Source organism: Equus asinus, unplaced genomic scaffold (assembly GCF_041296235.1).
Source record: "Equus asinus isolate D_3611 breed Donkey unplaced genomic scaffold, EquAss-T2T_v2 contig_2, whole genome shotgun sequence".
In the NCBI taxonomy this organism is placed as follows: domain Eukaryota; kingdom Metazoa; phylum Chordata; class Mammalia; order Perissodactyla; family Equidae; genus Equus; species Equus asinus.
This window is the reverse complement of record NW_027224849.1, coordinates 1106960-1126919: the sequence shown is the minus strand read 5'-3', so window position 1 is coordinate 1126919 and position 19960 is coordinate 1106960. Positions and strand designations below refer to the sequence as shown.

The 19960-nt window shown below is 55.3% G+C and overlaps 1 protein-coding gene across 1 annotated transcript in view; it reads right to left on the bottom strand.

Annotated features, from left to right (window-relative positions):
- LOC123284123 (serine/threonine-protein phosphatase 2A regulatory subunit B'' subunit beta-like) overlaps positions 1-14893 on the bottom strand; it is a 55521-nt gene extending 40628 nt beyond the window's left edge. The window contains exons 1-2 of the mRNA XM_070503554.1: positions 14354-14893; positions 1079-1261 (exon numbers count right to left, since the gene is read on the bottom strand). Of these exons, the coding sequence (XP_070359655.1) occupies positions 1079-1261; positions 14354-14701 (531 nt within the window). The 5' untranslated portion in view covers positions 14702-14893. The remainder of the gene's footprint in view (positions 1-1078; positions 1262-14353) is intronic.
- Between the last annotated feature and the right edge of the window lie 5067 nt (positions 14894-19960).

The window sequence follows — 19960 nt, the reverse complement described above, 5'->3', positions numbered from 1 at the left end:
TGTGCTGAGGGAAAGAAGGCAGACACAAAAAGCCACACATGGTATGGATCTGTTTACATAAGATGTCCAGGATACTCGAACCTACAGAGACAGGAAGTGGATTAGTTGGGGGTGGGGGAGGGGGGATGACAGCTAAAGGGTACAGGGTTTCTTTTAGGGGGTGACAAAAATGTCCTCCAGTTGACTACGATGATGGCTGCACAACTCCGGGCATACACTGCATTGTGCTGAGTTGTACGTTTTAAATGGGTGAACTGTGGTCCGAGAGTTATATCTCAATAAAGCAGTTCCAACAAGAAAAGAGGACAAGCCCTAAAAACTGCAAGCAAAAGGAAGCACGTGAACCATTCAGCAGGTGGAACAGAACCTGCTCACAACACACATGGACGGAGGGTCAGCATCCAGAATAGGAAGAGACATTCCAGAGGGGAGGGTGGGGATGAAGAAAGAGAGAGAAAGCACCCCGGAAGCACAGGGGCAAAGGGGAAGCACAAGCACCCCAATGCGGCCTGAAGGCGGAGCTCAGGAGCACAGCCCAAGGCAGCCCGATCCATGGGGGAGCGGGACGCGTCAACGCCAGCACCCAGGAGGGGCCGTGCCAGCCGCCGGCTACACGGGAGCCTTCCCACGCGGCTGAGGCGATGTGGGAAACCACGATTGTGCTCGTCTACGTGTGTCTACACATGTCAACATGGATGGCCTGGAGACATGCCACCGAATTTCAAAACCAAATGGTGAGACAATGCACGGGGGATCATGTGTTAGGCTAAGTTCAAAATCGACATGTTGCTGCGCATGGACTGTGGGTCCACTAGCACCCACCCTACACAGGGAGAGACACGGGGCAGGAGGGCGGAGAGGAAGGCCCAGGCTGGACCTCAGGGGATCAGTTGCTTAAAAAATGCAAAGGTGAACGCTGCTCCATCTGGGAGGGCAACAACGCACAGGCATGTCTGTCTTCAATATTTGGCACAACCGTTAATACAGAGTCTCCACTGTGTTTCAGATCCTGAAAACAGAACACAAGCACCAACCCGTGAACGTGGTGCTGCCCAGAGGCAGCACGCAGGGCACCCACCTTGGCCACCTTGCCCATGTCCTCCATGGTGGCTCTCTCGTGCGGAAACTGGGCGAAGGTCCGCTCAATCTTGGCGATGACGGCATCGACGTTCACTGTCCCCTGCGGACGGCCTCGGGGGAAGTAGAAGGTGGGGATGCTCTGGCTGCTGGCTGGTGGCAGGGGCTCCTCCTTTGTCTGGACCTGAGAAATGAGACAGGTGGTGAGGACTTGGGAACAGGAAACATCGTCCTCACATGAACCCGTAACAGACAGGGGCGGCACCGTTCTCAAAGTGAGCGCACGGGGCCACGGAACCCCAATGTGCACAGAACGCCAGACAATCCTGGGGGCCAACTCCAGCCATGAGGCCACCCGCATCCGAAAGGTCACACACCACAAGAGAGCGTCACATACCACTGATCCACACTGCTGAGCCTCCCCCAGCCCTGCCTCAGTGTGACCCCGCAACAGTGACAGCTGACGGCCCAGGCTGCCAGGGAGGCTGGCACAGGTCCTTGTGGGGAGCCTGCCCCGCAGTCCTCCTGGGGTCAGGGTCCTCCAGGCGGGCCGTCAATGGCGCTCGCTCACAGCCAGGACAGGTGTGGCCTCTCTTTGGGGCCCACACCTGCAGTCGCTGGTTCCCACGTGTGCCTCCCGGAGAATGGGACGTACGTCTGTCACCTGACCTGGGATGGCCCTCCGGGAAAGGATCTGGCCCTGCAGCCTCTTTCTCGCCAGAAGGCAGAACGGCAGCTGAGCCACCCCAAGTGAAGCCAGCACCTTCAGCAGCAACTACTTCGGAGAAGTTTGACCTCCTGACATGCTTTCCAAGACACAGTGGTGTCGGGACGTGCCCTCGGGGATTCAGGGAGCTGACCTGCTGTGGGGCTGTCGTTACAGGCGGAAGGGGGGACTCTGTATATAAAACACGGTTGTTTAAAATGCCCCCAAGCAGAAAGAGCTGTTCAGTGGACCCGGTTAAGGAATGACTGCCGAAAGTTGGCCCCAGGCCGGGTCTGCAGCACCGAGGGGGGAGAGGCTCTGAATCTCCTCTGAGGCCGAGCCCATGAGGCTCGCTGTTCCCACTACGGTGGGCACGGTCGCCCAGCAGGACTCAGCAGCATCTCCCTGCTGACTCAGGAGAGGCCTTCTGGGGCCAGAAACAGCTCCTGGGAGCCGGGTCGTAGACGGCCGCCGAGGACCAGGCACCCGGTCGGCCTCGACGGGCAGTGACGGGGAGGCACAGTCTGGCCCATGGACGCATCTCCGGTCTACACCCTACATTCTCTAGGGCTGGGGACACGAGGCCACAGTCTCAGGAGGCAGGAACAGCCCAGCGTCCTACTGGGGAAGGACTGGACTGAGCAGCAAAAACCCAATGCCTGAGGCCACGGGGGCTGATGGGGCCGGGAGTGGGCAGATGGTCAGGAGAGTGCACTGTGAGGGTCCCCAACTCAACAAGGTCTGGGGAACCCAATGCACACGGGACACCACGGGACCACATAGGACCTGCAGACCCTGAGCGTGCAGGAGACACACACACAACACAGCAGGCCGAGGAAACACCACAGAGGGTTCAGGGCCGGCCCAGTGACCGGGCACAGCGTGGTTCTTACCCAGAGGAATGGCACCGCCAGCAGGCCCGAACGCACAGGTGGGGGGTCCCCTCCATGCGCCACGGGGCACTCACATGTCAGCCACCCTCCCCAAGGCCGAGTGACAGAGCACAGCTCATGCAGCCACCGCCTCATGCCACAGGGACCAGGGGCTGGAACACCAGACACCAACAGCACTACCAATTTGCCACCAGGATACACAGTCAACACGGCTCCCCACTGAAACCTGCGGGTGTCCTACACATCTCGTCCTGCAACGGGGGCCTCTTCACCACCCAGCTGCAGCCTCTGGGACCGGCTAGTGTCCTCCTCAGTCCATCAGTCCATCTCAGGGACGGCCCATGTTCTCTCAGTCACGTCTCGGGATGGCCCCACGTCCCCCTCACTCATGTCTTGGGGTGGCCCCCCACGTCCCCTCAGTCACGTCTCAGGATGGCCCCACGTCCCCCTCAGTCACGTCTCAGAACGGCCCTGCATCCCCTCACTCACGTCCCGGGACGGTCCCTCGTCCCCCTCACTCACGTCTCGGGAGGGGCCCATGTCCCCCTCAGTCATGTCTCAGGGTGGCCCCGCATCCCCTCAGTCACGTCTCAGCATGGCCCCATGTCCCCTTCAGTCACATCTCGGGACGGCCTCGCGTCCCCTCAGTCATGTCCCGGGACGCCCTGTGTCACCTGTCTGTTTTCCCTCCAGCACTAGGAGGAGGAGTCACTTGTAAACGCTTTCTGTCCTGCCCCACTGACGTGACCCACAGACGACAGCAACACGTCCAGAGGTGTTGCTGTCCTGAGTCTGCTGTACTGGGGGGCTATGGGGAGAGCCTGCAGACGCACGACAATGAGCCCTGTGATCACAACAGGGCAAATAAAACAGTCAGGGGTTTGACGCAGGGTCACCTCAGTGCTGAGAGCCGAGAGGCAGATGTGGACGGCACGGTGATCAGAAAGGAGAGGCTGCAAAGGGCGGCCCTGAGGCTCCGGCACCTATTGCAGGCCGGCTGTGCTGAGCGAGGTGGATCTGCCATGGACGGTGGGAAGCACGAGGACCACACTGTGGACTAAGCCTCAGAGCAGAGCAAAGGCTGGACGATGACCTCGGGCCCACCCTTCACGAGACTCGGCCCGAGTCAGCACCCAGGGACACAGGCTGATCCCCCTCCTCCCAGCCCGGGATGTCCTGTTCCACGGGGATTGGGTTACAGTGTCAGAATCACTGAGTCCTGATGTGACAGCCCTGCACAGCAGCACTGAGCCAAAACCACACCCACCGTGGCCCAGGGACAGGCGGGAGGGGAAGCCACACCCAGAGCTGCCTCCTTGGAAGGAGAGGGTTCGGTTCAACAGATCTGCTGGGGGTGCCCACGATTCGCTTTGAGGAAGATAACTTTTCCCCTCGATTTCTGGAACAAAGACTGAGGGCCATTTTTCATTTTTTTAATTTTTTGTGAGGAAGACTGTTACTGAGCTAACATCTGTCCCAATCGTCTACTACTTCATATGAAGGAGGCCGCCTCAGCGTGACTTGACGAGCGGTGCTAGGTCTGCGCCTGGGATCCGAACCCGCGAACCCCAGGCCACCGAAGCGGAGCCTGTAAACTTAACTGCTGTGCCCCCGGGGCAGGCCCCTGAGTGCCTGTTTCCTTGCCTTGTGGCGGTGGTTCCGTTTTCCCGTCTTTCTCTTTTCTTCTCTCCCGCGAGGCGGAATGAATTGCGAGCCCAATGCCCTGAGCTGTCGGCCACAGTCGCTGCCCTTGTACCTTTGTGCAATACGGTGTTGGTGTTTCCTGAGCACCGACCACATCTTCCCATGAGCCATCTCACTCAACTGCCGCGTTCAGGACGATCTGTGACTGACGTGCCACCAGCATCCTGTATTCACGGTGGGAAAACTGAGGCACAAGGAGTCTGGCGCTCCAGGCAGAGGGCAGGGCACCTACACTGTGGGGTGGCTGCCCCTGGGCTGGTTCTGGAGCCGTTGTCAACCATGTGCCTTCTCCCCAGTCCATGGCTGGGCTGACACAGACCCCTGGGCTGCTAAGTCACAGGGACGTCGTTCGCTGCTGGTCAGCGCTAGGAGGCCGCGCACCTGGTCACCTGGGAAAGGACAAGGAAGAGGGATGACAGCGCTGCTACGCCTCCATGCAGACACACTGCTCGGCCTCTCGCCTACGACCAGGTGTGATTCCTGAAAACGAGGTTGCTGTCACCGTGTCAGCCGGCTTCTGCCAGACCCGTTACACAGTTAATACTCAGGCCGGTCCTGAGAAATGGACTTTGACAAAATGGACAGAACGTGACAAAGAACTTAAATCAAATCTTCCTGCGGCTGTCAGTGCACAGCAATCCACCACGAGGCTCACCCTCGCCCCCCTGGCTGGCCCGAGCGTCCCCATGGGTGCCCTCCTCCCCCTGGATGGCCACAGGCACACTCCAGCTGGCGACGGCGTGATGCTGACTCCACCACACGAAGCCCTGAAAGCAGCGGGGTGGGCTCACTGGGGCGTCCTGGACATGTGGTGTCAGGCCCTGTGTCGCTCACGCCCACTATCTGTGCCCCCCTCCTGTGGAGACATAGGGACATTTCCTGCCCAAGGGCTGCCAAGCGACAGCTCTGGAACCTCGCTGGACACTCACGAGGAAGTCTGTCTTCATCTGCACAAGTCACGCGTGGCGACCAGACCTCCTCATGAATCCGCAGTCTACGCAGATGCGAATCCAGGCTGGGATCCGCGAGCAAGGCTTTGCCCTGGGGTCCTGGCGGCTCTGCCTGGGGAAGTAACGTGGCCTTTGTGCCCTGGTGACCTCGCGGTGACCCGGCCGCCACCACACGTGAGGGGAGGGCGGGAGGCCAGCATGCCCCTTTGTGGAGCAGCAGCAGCAGCAGCGAGTGCTCGTGGCTCCTGTCCTAGGCGTGAGGATACATGCAAGCACCTCCTGAGGGGGCTTTGGGGGCCTGGTGTCCCTGGTGCTGGTGTCTGCACACACCACAGTCCTAAAGGTGGGCGGTCCCCACCACGGGCTAGGCGCCTGTCCTGCGTTGTTTAAAGGTGAGCGAGTGCAAGAAGCTTACAAAGGCCCCAATCTGAATGGGAGCACAGGGAGGCAGCCGGCACGGCCTCAGCACCGCAAGAGTGTGGCTCGTCCACGTGCTCCTGCGGGAGGAGCTCCGGGGGCCACCACCATCTCCGACACCGCATTCCCTCCTGCCCCGTCAGCAGAGGGCGCTGTCAAACTGAGGTTCCGCCGTCTGGGGGAACTAAGACACCACACAGGCATCATGCTCCACCCCCACCGTACTCTGAACCAGGTGGAGCATCTCCTCATTTGTCTAAAAGGCAAGGACACCATCTTCCCTGCCCCTTCTCTACTCCACGCTGTGCCGTCATTTCTGTTCCTCCTCTGACCATTCCCAGGGCGGCACGTGTCTTCGGCTTTGTGAGTTTTGTCCTCCGTCCCCAGGCCCCACGTCTTTTTATTTACTTTGTGACGTCTGTCACCACACGGGAGTTTTTAGATCACGTTTGTAGTCGGCTTCATTCTCTCGTTGGTCTAACAGATGGTCCAAGGCAGCACTGGGAGCTACTTTATGACATCTGAGCACGTGCCCTGTGCTCACGAACTCAGAACGACCGGCACCACGGGGACAACGTCTGAGGTCTGTACAGTGGCCCATCGACCCTCCCATGGCCCTGCTGGGCGGGGAGGCCTCGGACAACAGGAGAGGCCAGAGGTATAGAGAAGGACATGGGGGGGCCAGTTCCAAGGAGGATGGACACCGGGCCCCCGTGATGCAGGCTCGGCCGCAGTCCGAGAGGGAGAAGCTGATGGGCCACCCGGGCAGAGGGGCCAGCCTGGGCCAAGGGCACGGGGAGCCCCAGGTCCTGTGTGGGCCTCGCAAGGGGCAGAAACCACGCGTCAGGAGCAAGTTCACCAAACCTCTGTGGGTGGAGACGCGCCAACGTGTCTTCCGAAGCTGCAAAGACTGAGCACTCTAGGAGGCAGTATTCACACTGCACGGGATGAACCACATCTGACGGTTTCTACCCGCTTCCTGAGCACATGGCGCAGAGATTCCCACGACAGCGATGGCACCGGCTCAGTCACCTGTTCCTCCTTCTCCATCCCCCACCGTCTGCTGGTCCGCTTGTCTCCAGGGGCAGGAACAGGAAGGGGATGGGGCCCAACAGCCAAATGGGCCTCCCAGTCAGGACTGGCGGGGAAGGGCCTGCTGGTCGCGATGGAGACACACACACAGACGCACACACACGCATGAGGCCTCCACGCCCAGGGCTGCCACGCGAGGGCCTGTCTCTGCCTCAGCTCGTGTGTCTGTTCCTGGGGGTGGACACACAGCTCGCTGATCTCCAGGAACCCCTCGCCTCGTGCGGCAGCCCGGGTCCTTCTGACCCTGGAACACAGCAGAGCTCCTGTCTTCCTCTGCTCCGGGCCCTGAGGCCTGGCCCCGAGGACACACGCATAGCTCCATGAGACATGACCTTCTGGACAGCAGCACAGGACGAGCAGAGTGGGACACGAGCGAGCTTACTGCCTGGGGAGCTTGACCATGGTGGAGGGAGGACGCCCACATGGGCTGCGCAGTGAGAGACGGCCCCTGTGGTCAGAGCCATGCGGACGGGGGGAATTTGGGGGGAATTTGGCAGATGGAGGGAGGGAGGAAGGGAGACAGCTACAAACTTAGGGGCAAAGACACAACCACAGGTCTTTGGTGCTCTTGACAGCGCCCTGCAGACACCCCGCATGGCCACACTGGCTGCTGCCAGCAGGAGGGCTTCCCTTGAGGGTGCCACACGTCCCTTCCACCAACACGCTGGTACAGGAGGACGGTCCCCTGGGTCAGGAGTTTGAGAACCACTGCACCACAGCTCCCTGGGGCACAGCGGGTGTGTGGAGGCGCTAATGACTGCCCCTGTCACTGCCCACCTCAGGGCCTTTGTGCCTACTGTTCCCAGGCGCCCCACAAACACTGCCTTACCTCATCTAAGACCATGATCAGATCCCACCTGCCACTAGCATGTCATCAATAGACAACACAACACCCCCCGCCTGAGCCCACTCCCACCTGCCGTCCCCTCACACCAACCATCACCCCAGGTCACAAGGTCATCCCTGACACACCACACATCCCACCCCACCTGCCGCCCCCTCATAGTAACCGTTACCCCAGGTCACAAGGTCATCCCTGACAGGACAAACATCCCACCCTACCTGCTGCCCCTTCACAGGAGCCATCACCCCAGGTCACAAGGTCATCCTACACACCACACATCCCACCTCACCTGCAGCCCCCTCATAGGAACCATCACCCCAGGTCACGAGGTCATCCCTGACAGAACACACATCCCACCCCACCTGCCGCCCCTTCACAGGAACCTCACCCCAGGTCACAAGGTCATCCCTGACAGAACACACATCCCACCCCACCTGCCGCCCCTTCACAGGTACTGTCATCCCAGTCAGGCTCTGTAGGCTTTTCTGTCATCCCAACTAGAAGGTGCAGCTACCCTCCAGTGCCTGGCACAGAGCAGGCCCCCAGCAATATGCAGTGATGGAACGCACATCCCAAAGAGCTCCCCTGAAAGGAAAACACCTTTCGCTGTGTTCGGAAAGCTGCTACCTCAGAGAACTTGGCCACATGACTCTGTTTCCCTCTGTCCACAGTGAGTCTCTCCCAGCCTGGAACCTTCCATGTCTCTCACACTCATGGGGAAGCAAGCGTCTCCCACCAACTCACTCCCTGAGGCACAGCGCAACACTGGATGACCCAGTTCTGGTGCTGGACTTGCAGGATCGACTCAGGGAGAAGTAAATGCTAACATGTGTGCTCTTTCTGCGGCCCTGTCAAGACCCAGGTACCCGGACCAGCCCTTCTGAGGAAGGCAGCTGGAAATGCTGGGGAGAGCACTTGACAAACATCTTCCTGAGTGCCTCACGGACTGGCAAGAGAGGAAGGACTCTCAGGGCACGGACGCTGGGAAGGGGCACCCAGCGAGGCCAGGAGAGGCTGGACAGGCGCTGCCTTCAGGGAGTGCACTCAAGGGGGTGAAGTGACCGTCACCTCACAGTGTTGCAGAGCTCGGGGACAGGAGGCAACATCCAGCATCCTCGACGGAGGCTGCCCCCTGAGCGGGATCCTGGGGGCTGCCCCTGCAGCGAGAAGAATGAAGTGGAAATAAATCCCCACCAACCTCTGACCCCAGGAAGGAAAGGACAATCATAGGCCTGAAAGCTGGTGCTGCATCAAGGGGCTGCGGGCAGGGGTGGTGGCAAAGCTCCCGAGAGCTCACAGCAGACTCCCAGTCAAGTGTGCAAACCAAATGTACATCCTGTGCCTGGTCCCCAAACCCTCCAGCCGACGACGTCAGGCTGCCACAGATCAGCAGTGCCCGGAAGCAGCAAGATGTGCTGAGGTGAACCATCCTCAACTCGGGACTCAGAAAACGCCCCAAGTTCCAAGGAAAGTGAGGCGTTCATGATCAAAATGCACAAACACACATGAAAGGAAGGCACCATGGGGGAGAGCCAGCAAGCAGGGAGCAGCTGGGCTGGCGAAGACTCCGGACTCTGACGTTGTTGAGAATGAGAGCCGACACGCTTCATATATCAAGACAGGGAGAGGCTTGAAGATGCAAGAGTGAGGAGACTTAAGACAGCCCCAAATAAAACGTCCAGAAGAACAGGAAACACACTTGCTTTCTGGGTTGGAGAGCAGAGCAGCACAGCTGGGAGGGACTCGTGCCCCGGGAGGGAGGAGACGCAGGTGCTGAGCCTGCAGCTGCAGAGCTGGAGACACATCCTGAGACCCGAGGCCCAAGGAACCCCAAGCAGGAGTCCTTGGAGCGACCCACACTGCACACCGGACGACGAGACGGGACAACACCCAAGACAGCGGCAGATCCTCAGAACCTGCCACAAGGAGACGGAACGGAACAGAAAAGGGGACCGTCTCCAAAGGAGCGACCCAGGAGCCCTGCAGCCAGCTTCTCGACAGAAATGCAGGGGCCAGAGCTGGAGGAGAGCGGCTGCCCTTTCGCCCAAACGCCACCTCCCGGGAGGTGTCTGCCACACAAAACCAACATGGAGACAGTTTGAGACCAAAACGGAAGAAAAGCAAAAGCGAGCCGGCCACTGTCAGCAGACGCTGGTCCAGGATGTGCGGGGGACCGTGCGTCAGGCAGAAGCCAAGTGCTCCTGACGCAGGTCGGAGATGCAGGAAAGGGGCGTATGGGGGGCAAATCTCAACACGCTGACTGTGTGAATCATCATAAGGCGGCGATTTTATTTCTTTTTACAAACCCTCCGAAGGCAACAACAGCAGTATAAAATGAATGGGGTCATGGAATGGAAGTGTCTGAGAGTTTTGTTTTTTTTTGTTGAAGAAGATTAGCCCTGAGCATCTGCCGATCCTCCTCTTTTTGCTGAGGAAGACTGGGCCTGAGCTAACATCCGTGCCCATCTTCCTCTACTTTATATGTGGGACGCCTACCACAGCATGGCTTGCCAAGTGGTGCCATGTCTGCACCTGGGATCCGAACTGGTGAACCCCGGGCCGCTGAAGCAGAACATGCTCACTTAACTGCTGCGCCACTGGGCCAGCCCCCATCTGAGTGTTTTGAGCTGGAAGGCAAAGGTATTAATTTTTCACCTGGAAAAATCCAGTAGTGGCCATTTCTAGGATGAGCAGTCAGCTAGGAGCAAGGGAATACTCCAAAGTAGGAGAGGAAAAGAGAAAGAGGAGGCAAGAAAGGACAGGACGAAAATAAACCAAGATGGACGAACAGTCATAACACGTGGAAACAGACAAACGGCACAGTTAAAAGATGAAGATCAGAAGGAAAAAGAGAATCGTGTCTATTCACAAGAGACACACATAAGACGTAAGGGTGCAGAGGGTGAACATCTTCTCAAAAGACGGAAAAGGGTAGAGGGGCCGTGGGGTGGCTGGACTGACGTGCACACAAGAGGTGGAGGTGTGGACAGTACTAGAGAGAGACAGGGACCGCGTCAGGGCAGGCGACCAGGGGAAACGACATGCCTCAGAGCTGGCCGATGCCGGCCCCAGGAGCCCCACACGGACACGGCAGACGCTGCAGGGAAAAGCAGAGGTCCAGCCCCCAGGGAGGCCGGGCCCAGCTCCCCGGAGCGATGACGGAGCTGACCGGACAACGAGAAACAAACAGCCTGCTGCAGACACGGGAGATTTACAAGTTTAATCTCCGGGACAGAAATAGATGCGGCCCCAGCACAGCTGCAGCTCTCACATTCTTTTCCAACACACAGGACGCCGTTGGGGGCTGGCCACCTCCTGGGCCGCAAAACAGGTCTCAGCAGGTCCTGCAGGGACCGTGGGGCGCATTCCCCGACCTCCAGGGGACGCGGCCAGATGACTGGAATGAACAAAAGTGGCAAAAACACACACGTGTGTGTGTGAAAGGAGAGTCCTAAAGTACGGCTCAGGCCTCTTAAAAAATGGCAACCAGCCGACCAAGGGGCATTCGGGTCCCCAAGCCTCTTGCCTGGGCTCCCACCCGCCCCGCCCCACGCAGGCCCCCTGCAGCCCCGATCAAGGGGCACGGCCTCACGGAGAGCTACTTCTGTAGAGGGCCCCAGCCGCCTGCTCCCTGACTCGACCCCACTCCTGGGACCTCAGACTCGCCCATGGGCCTCCCAGAACACACAGTGGGGCGGAGCGGTGCCCCCACGACCAAAATCCAAGCCCTGGGATAAAGCAAAGGCATCTCTTCTCCCGCAGAAGGGTGTGGGGGAGCCCAGCAGAAATCCGTCCAGCTGTGTCTCTGGGGTCACACCTCCCAACACCAGCCTCGGACGGTCAGGTCCCAGAGGGGTCAGACGGCACGTGCTGGGACATCAGATGGGTCCCTCCGACTCCAACGGGCCAGGACAGGGCACAGGTGGCAGAATGAGAGCAGGCCAGGCAGGGACGCTGGGCCGGAGCGGCCAAGCCCAGCAGCGTCCTGGGCGGCCCCGTCTGAGACCGGATGCAGCAGCAAGGCCGGGACGGGGCCCTGGACGGGGCCAGGGAGCTCAGGGGGACAGCCTGTGGATTCCAGGTGAGCCCAGGCCCCAAAGATGCTGCACCCAACAGGAGGCCCCTGTGGGCCGCGAGCTTTCTCCTCGGCTCCCGTGGACCCTCCACACCAGCTGGCAGGAGGTGCGCCAACTAAACGCGTGAACGACACTCCACGCTGACAGATGGGAGCCAGAGGTCAAAGTTTAACACAGGGGAGCCAAAGACAACAACGGGGGAGCCAGGCCCTGCACACGGGTTCGTGCGAAGGATCTCCCTCCAGCACAGGAGGGGCCGGGCTCACTGTGGAGGCTGCTGGGCCAGCCGCGTTCACAGGAGGGAGCAGAGCTGTGTTCCCAACACTGACACAGACGGGGGAGCCCGGCTGAGCGGGGTCCCCGGCCTGGACACTGACTGTCAGCCTGGCTCTGCACCTGCCCCACAGGACGGGCTCCCAAGGGGGCGTGTGTGCGGCTCTGGAGTGGCCTGTGAGGGGAACCTGCATCCACAGCCGAGTGGACAGAGGGGCCGCTTCCAGCTGCCAGGGTCCTGGGAATGTGGATCAAAGGGGGTATTCATGACCCTTCCTGCAGGGTACTGTGACCCCACCCAGACTAGGACCCCAGACTGTGGCCCACTTGCCATCTGGGACAGGCAGAGCTGGGAGGCCACGCTGTCACCCCAGGGAGGGGAGGTCAGCTCAGAGTCCAGGACTGTCCCCAGGGGGTGGCCACACTGGGGTCTGGAATGACGCTCAGCGGGGTCTGTGTGCCCTGAAGGACCCTGCAGGGAGGCTGGACAGCGTGTCCGGGCCCACAGCAAGGTGACAGAGTGGAGGAGCAGAGGCGCCCGTCAACTGTGCCTGAGCCTGTTTGTGGAGAGTGGGCGAGGGGACCCCCGGGGTACAGGACGCTCAGGACCCCTTCCAGCGGGGCGAACCGAGCATGTCCTGGGCCTGAGAGAGCCTGCAGTGACCACCGGGAGTTGGCGCTGCTCGGCGCCCAGAAGGCCCGAGAATCCCTGGGCAGGGTGGGCGGGTGGACATGGGAGGCGGGAGCAGGGATGGCTCCACTGTGGATGGCACAGCCGTGCCCCAGGGTCCTCTGCTCCGGGCCAGGGGGGCCCACTGAGCGGGTGGCGTGGCCGTCAGGCTGAAGCACCACCTCCCTCCCTCCACCCCCAGCCTCTCCCTCTACCCCCAGCCTCTCCCAAAGATGTTTGCTGACCCCCCCCAAGGCTGTGTCCCGAATCCGCCCTCCAACATCTTGGGGTGAAAGGAGCCAGGAGAACTCTCCTTCTGCTCCTCCCACAACCCCCATGAGAAAGACCCACTGGTCCACCGCCTGCAGCCCAGGGAGCACTCACGTTACGCAATGCACATCGTCACGGCTGAGAAGCAAGGTTGAGACATGTTTTCTGTGACAAGAAACAACTTCCCATGAAATGAATTCATAAAGTTTGATTCCCAAAAAGTGATTTTCATTTGATAAGCAGCAGCCCTAAAGCAATGCAGACTTTCCTGCATGGGCTCTGTGGGGAGCCGGGCCCCCAGGCACGACCATCCTGGGCGAGGCTGGAGGGATTTCCGGGTCTCCCACACAGCCCAGTGGACCATCAGGAGAAACCCTAACTGCCCCACATCTGTTTTCCTATCGTCAAAGCAGGACCCGCGTGGGGCAGATTCCACTCCTGGGTCTCCAAATGCAGGCACTTTCCTTAAAATCTAGGGACAGACTCACACCTTCCCCAGCTGCAGACAAAACTTCAGAAGTTGGAAGACACAAGACAGGAAAAATTCCCAAGCTGTGTAAAAGCTGAGATATGATCCCAGAAAAACTCCCATTAAAATATCAGCAGAAGGCAGGTCTTTTTTTCCCCCAGATGGCCCGGTCTGATTGGATGTCATTTTTTTTGGCCACAACAGGACGTTAAGTCCTGGCCTAGAGAAAAAGTGCGGGTGTCTAACTGCAAGAGGTGAGGCGTTCAGGAGCAGGAGCCCCGGCCCCAAGCCCTGTGGCCCTGCCCCCAGCACCGGCCCAGAGCTGAGGCGAGGACAAGATATGCCACGGAGAGACCCCTCGAGTCACAGACAGACTCTGGGGATCACGGGCTGTCTGATGCTTCCAAACGACTGGGTCCCTCAAACTAACTCGTAACACGTCCAAGGTGTAGACACAGCAGGTCTTACTCCTCTGAGCACACACAACCATGGAGAGGGTGTCTACACGCCAACTACTCACTATCAGCACCGAGCCATCCACTTGCCCGGCCCATGTGTGCAGATCCCCACAGCCCAGTAAACACCATGTGGCCGAGAAGGCCAGGCGTCCCACAGGGCCGTGTCATCACGGAGATGGCCGTGACCATGGGCCAGGCTTCCCACCGGGACCACAGGGTCAGGTCCCCACCCGAGCCAGAACCTGTCCACGCGCCGGGGGCTTGCATCCTGGCCACACCGCGGCACCTGCCGCCAAAACTCCAGCAACGGGCGAGCTCTTAGGAGCTCTCCCAGCGACTTCACGCGGGACCCACGCTCCCTGCACGGGTGGGTGCGAGCAGCCCCCGCCCCCCCCACACCAGGGAGGGACTCGGGAGGGACCCGGGTGGGCCGGGGGGGTGACATGCGGCAGACCTGGACCTGCTGGAAGGCCTTGAGCCTCTTCTTGAAGCGGGAGGGCAGCACGAAGTCGCAGCCGCGGGCCAGTGAGGCCAGCTCCTGCCTCAGGCTGGGGTCCTGGCACAGCGACGGCTCGTGGAGCCGCATGTCGGCTCGCGTGGGCCGCCAGGGCCCGGGCCAGGCACCTCGCTCTGGCTCTTGCTCTCGGGGCTGGGCCTGGCTGGGGCCGCTGGGCTCGGGGCGGCAGCTGCGCCCGGCAGGACGGTTGGGGTGGCTGGGCTCAGCGCACTCCGTGCGTCGCTGGCCAGGCGCTGTGGGGGCCGGCCCAGGCGGCGCGCGTTCCACAGGCTGAGGAGGGCACATGGCTGGAGGAGGGGTGGCAGGCCACCCCTCCCGCGGGCGGGCGGGCCGGCGGCTGTGCAGGCGGGAGGGGACAGCTGGCGCGCCCTGACCGAGCAGCTCTCTGCGCGACTGCTGAGGGTGCGGGAGGCCTTGCAGGGGGCGGTGTCTGCAGGGACCCCGGCTGTGGCTCAGTGTGGACGCACAGGGCACAAACAGGTCAGCAAGGACAGCCGATCTGGGGCAGATCTGGGGCCGCCTGCCAGCGCTCGCACAGCGGGGAGGTGGCGCTCTCCCCAGAAGCAAAGCCTGCCCGCCCGCCCACAACTAAAGGGGACCTGCCACAGGCTCCTCGCGGAGGAGCGGGTTCTACGCTGAGGCCCCAGCCTGGGACCCAGATGCAGCCAAGCAGCTGTTCCCTCCCTGAAAATGCACTGGGAACAAAGGGGTCTGCCCGCCCCAGCTTCCCCTGCTCGTTAGAGGCTGAGAAAACATACTGAAGCTGCAGAGGACACCGGAAAGTTTTCTCTTCAAAAATCGGGTGAGGGGGTGAGTATTCTGGCTTCTGTAGTCTTGGTGCCGGTTCCACACGACAAAACGTAGAATGTCAGGACAGGGCAGAAAGTACCACAACATACAAGGTAACAATATGGAACGACAGTGTGGAACGTCACGACAAAGTACCAAGTAACCAGAACGTCCAAAATAACGACAGTGCACAAAGTACCAACAGGGCAGAACGTAACCACAACGCAGGATGTAGCGCTAACGCACACCATAAGGTAGGAGCCAGTCACATAAACGTCAACAGGGCAGCAGACAGCAGGTGCACTGAGGATGCGGCCAGCGGACACACGGACACCCGGCACCTCCGCCCGCTCCCGCAGGAAGGACCAAGGCTGCAGTGGGGGCCGAGTCGCCTGGGCCCACGCAACTCAACAACAAAACATCAAACAACCCAATCAAAAAATGGGCTGGAGACATGAACAGACATTTCTCCAAAGAAGATATACTGATGGCCAATAGGCACAGGAACAGATGCTTATCATCGCTGATCATCAGGGAAATGCAAATCAAAACTACACTAACATATCACCTTACACCCGTTAGAATGACAAAAATATCTAAAACTAATACTAACAAATGTTGGAGAGGTTGTGGAGAAAAAGGAACCCTCATACACTGCTGGTGGGAAGGCAAACTGGTGCAGCCACTATGGAAAACAGTATGGAGATTCCTCAAAAAATTAAAAATAGAACTACCATACAATCCAGCCATCCCACTACTGGGTATTTATCCAAAGAGCTTGAAGTCAGCAATCCCAAAAGTCCTATGCACCCCAATGTTTATTGCAGCACTATTTACAATAGCCAAGATGTGGAAGCAACCTAAGTGCCCAGCAACAGATGAATGGATAAAGAAGATGTGGTACATATATACAATGGAATACTACTCAGCTGTAAAACAGAACAAAATCATTCCATTTGCAATAACATGGATGGACCTTGAGGGAATTATGTTAAGTGAAATAAGCCAGCAAGAGAAGGATAATCTGTGTATGACCCCACTCATATGAGGAATTTAAAATTATGGACTAAGAACAGTTTAGCGGATACCAGGGGAAAGGTGGGGTGGGGGGTGGGCACAAAGGGTGAAGTGGTGCACCTACAACACGACTGACAAACATTAATGTACAACTGAAATTTCACAAGATTGTAACCTATCATTAACTCCATAAAAAAGTGTTAAATGTATATCTTTTTTTACTTATCAAATACTTAAGGGAAAAAAAGACTACCCATTGTAGGACAACTTACTCTGAAGTAGACACTCTCACATATGGACAGTGGTAATAAAAGGATTTAGAAAACAACTTGGCAATAAGCCTTTGATCTCTTGAGTAATTCTGCTTCTTTTTATCTATACAAAGAAAATAATTCTTAATAAATAACTTTACTCACAAAAGATACTGATCTATGAGTTATTTACAACAGCGAAAACACTGTAAATAATTAAAATGTATAATAATGGCTAAATAAACAGGTATGCATAAAAGTCATACAATATCATACCATCCATTAAAAATAATTCAAAAAAGTTCAATTATAATATGGAAAATAGTTCACACTACAATGCTAACCAAAAATAGCAGGCTATAAGTTGTAGACAAAATATGATCACAACTATGTTTAAAAGCACATGAGGTAAGCCCTGTGGGATAGTGGTTAAGTTCACGTGCTCCACTTTAGCGGCCCGGGGTTCATGGGTTCAGATCCCAGTCTCAGACCTACACACCACTTATCAAGCCATGCTGTGGCGGTGTTCCACATACAAAATAGAGGAAGACTGGCACAGACGTTAGCTCAGCAACAATCTTCCTCAAGCAAAAAGAAGAAGATAAGCAACAGATGTTAACTCAGGGCCAATCTTCCTCAACAAAAAAAAATACAATAGGGGGCCAGCCTGGTGGCATAGTGTCGTTAAGTTGGCAGCAGCCTGGGGTTCACAGGTTCAGATCCTGAGCACAGACCTAGCACCACTGTCAAACCACGCTGTGGCGGCATCTCACATAAAATAGATGAAGATTGACACAGATGTTAGCTCAGCAACAATCTTCCTCAAGCAAAAAGAGGAAGATTGGCAACAGATGTTAGCTAGGGCCAATCTTGCTCACACACACCAAAAAAAAAAGGAAATAAAATAAAATAAAATAAAACTATTACAGTAAAATACTGTCAGAAATATTAATAGTAGGTGTTATCTAGATGATAATATTATAGGTGATCTTTTTCTACCTTTTCATATTATAAATTTATCGCTTTTATGCTGTAAAAGTTCTGTTTTCTTTTTTAATTCATGTAATTTTCTTTTATAGTTCATAAATGAAGATTGGAGATGTATGAGGTAAACTAAACTTAAAAGTTGAAAACTTAATTTTCCTAAGATTTTGCAAGGTAATCCACTCCCATTCAAGAAATTACTCATATGTGCATGTGTTTTTAGTTTTAAAATTATAGTATCTATTTACAATGCATTATAAAATATACAGCTCATTTATTTGTTAGTATCCATAATAACTTCAGTTATAAATCAAACAGTATTTGATAGTTAGCTTTTCACACCTCCTTTATTTACAAGTTTACTCCTTGCTTTAGTGTTAGAAATCTTATGTCCTTATTCAAGTAAAATTATAAGAAATTCTATCAAAATCTTCCAAGTATTAATTACATAAGCATATAAAATAAAGTCTAATTGTCTATAAACTTTTTATGCCTTGATTTTAGTCGCAAATGTGATACAGGCCCATACAGGTTTCCACTACGCTGCTGAATACTTAACCACTGCTTCCGGTTGTTAGGGTAAATGGTGGAATTTTTCTCAGTGGGTCCACGTGTCTTGGGTTTCCTTACAAAAACTTACCAAATTTTAACATGTGCATTTTATGCACACTGACCTGATTTAAACCTCATGAGAACTTTATTACAGGAACCTGAGGCTCAGAAAGGCACTTATTTGCTGAATGCAATAAGGGAGTTAAATAATTTGCACTTACAGCTACTAAGTGGAAAATTAGGAATTCTATCTCCAACCAAAGCCTACGCTATACTGCACCCCTTAGGGGAACTCCAGGCACAGTGACAAATATAATTTAATGAATAGAAAAAGTAGTTACCCTAAAAGATAATCCTCAAAAAACTCAAAATCTGAAGTACAGTTTCTACTGAATGTGTATCGCTTTTGCACCATTGTAAAGTCAAAAAATCGTTAAGTTGAACCACCATTAAGTTGGGAACCGTCTGTACTTAAAAGGACTATGGACAAACTAAGACGTCCATGAAAGTGCTTTCAGTTACTAGAGCATACTTTTCCAAAGTTTTTCATCTTTGTTCATTGCTATCTTTATTGTTTTATATACGCTCATTGATTTAATTTACTTTTTTAATAAGACACTTTATGGACACATGAAATTACCCGAGTTCTCTGGCTTTACTGCTCATGCTTAAGCCACTGTGCTTACCACACTATTTTCACTTGGACATAGCAGCAACTAAAGATAAGTCACTAACAATAAGAAAAGTAAATCATTTTAAAATCAATTCCTAAAACTTCCAACTAAAACTGGAACCGATCCTCACAAAGACCAAGACTTGACAGGCGTTACAAAAGTATTTCAAGCAAAGGACAGTACGAAAACTAAAGCCACAGACAGCTATGGCATTTCACATAGGACCATTTAAAAAAAAAACAAAAAACACTAACCAGTCAGCTACAGCCCATAAGGAGCTTATAAGTCCTCACTCCTATGCTCACAACAAGAAAAAAGATAAAGGAAACTGTAAATCAATAACATCTTAGAAAACTGAGGTCACAGGGCAAATCACCACTGAAAACACTGGAGACAGGCAGATACAGAGAATCACAGCTTATCTGGAGTGGGAACACTTCAACAGTAACTGACAAACTGTAGGAGACCAAGTATGGATCAGCCTGAGAGTTAAAATATCTTGGGGTCCCAGTTTTGGGGGGGGGCCCACACTTTCCTGGGTTTTACGTCCAGGAACCCTAGGAGGTTTTCAGGTTTTCACAATGAAGATCTGAGGAAAATCCTCTTCTGCTTTGAGCAGGAGAAGGGGAAAGTAACCATACTGAAATATGCCCAGAACATTCTCTTCTTAACAAAGTCACACCCTGAAGATAAAGTACTTTAGCAGACCATCATCTACCTGGAGGAAGAGCAATTAGGCAACCTCAGCCTCCACCAGCCTTCTTGTCTCACCGAAGCTGGGGGAGGGAGGGAGGGCTAAAAGACACTTTTGAAGGTCACAGTCCAGGGACTCAGGACCACTAGAAAAAAATGAGATTTAATCGTAAGATTACAGAACACTTTCCCTCCCCAACTGCTTATCACCCCATCAACAGGGATCCACCATAACAACAGTGAATTACAAGTGAGAATACAGCAAGATAACAGACTCTGTTTAAGAAGGAGTTTTTACTTAGGGAAATCCAAAGAAAACAGGAAGAAAAAAATTAAAACAAGGAAACTAGAAGAAAATGAAGCCTCTGTCACCTACGGGTACAGCAAATATTAAACACAACCCAGTTCCTAGTGAGATTAACATAAAAGCTCACACTAAAAGCCTGATTACCTCAGTTCCTATCACCAGAAATATCATATTTGGCTTTCAAAAAAAATTGCAAGTCATGCTAAAAGGCAAGAAAAAACACAATCTTAAGAGACAAAGACTGCATTAGAACCAGACTCAGATAAGACACAGGTTT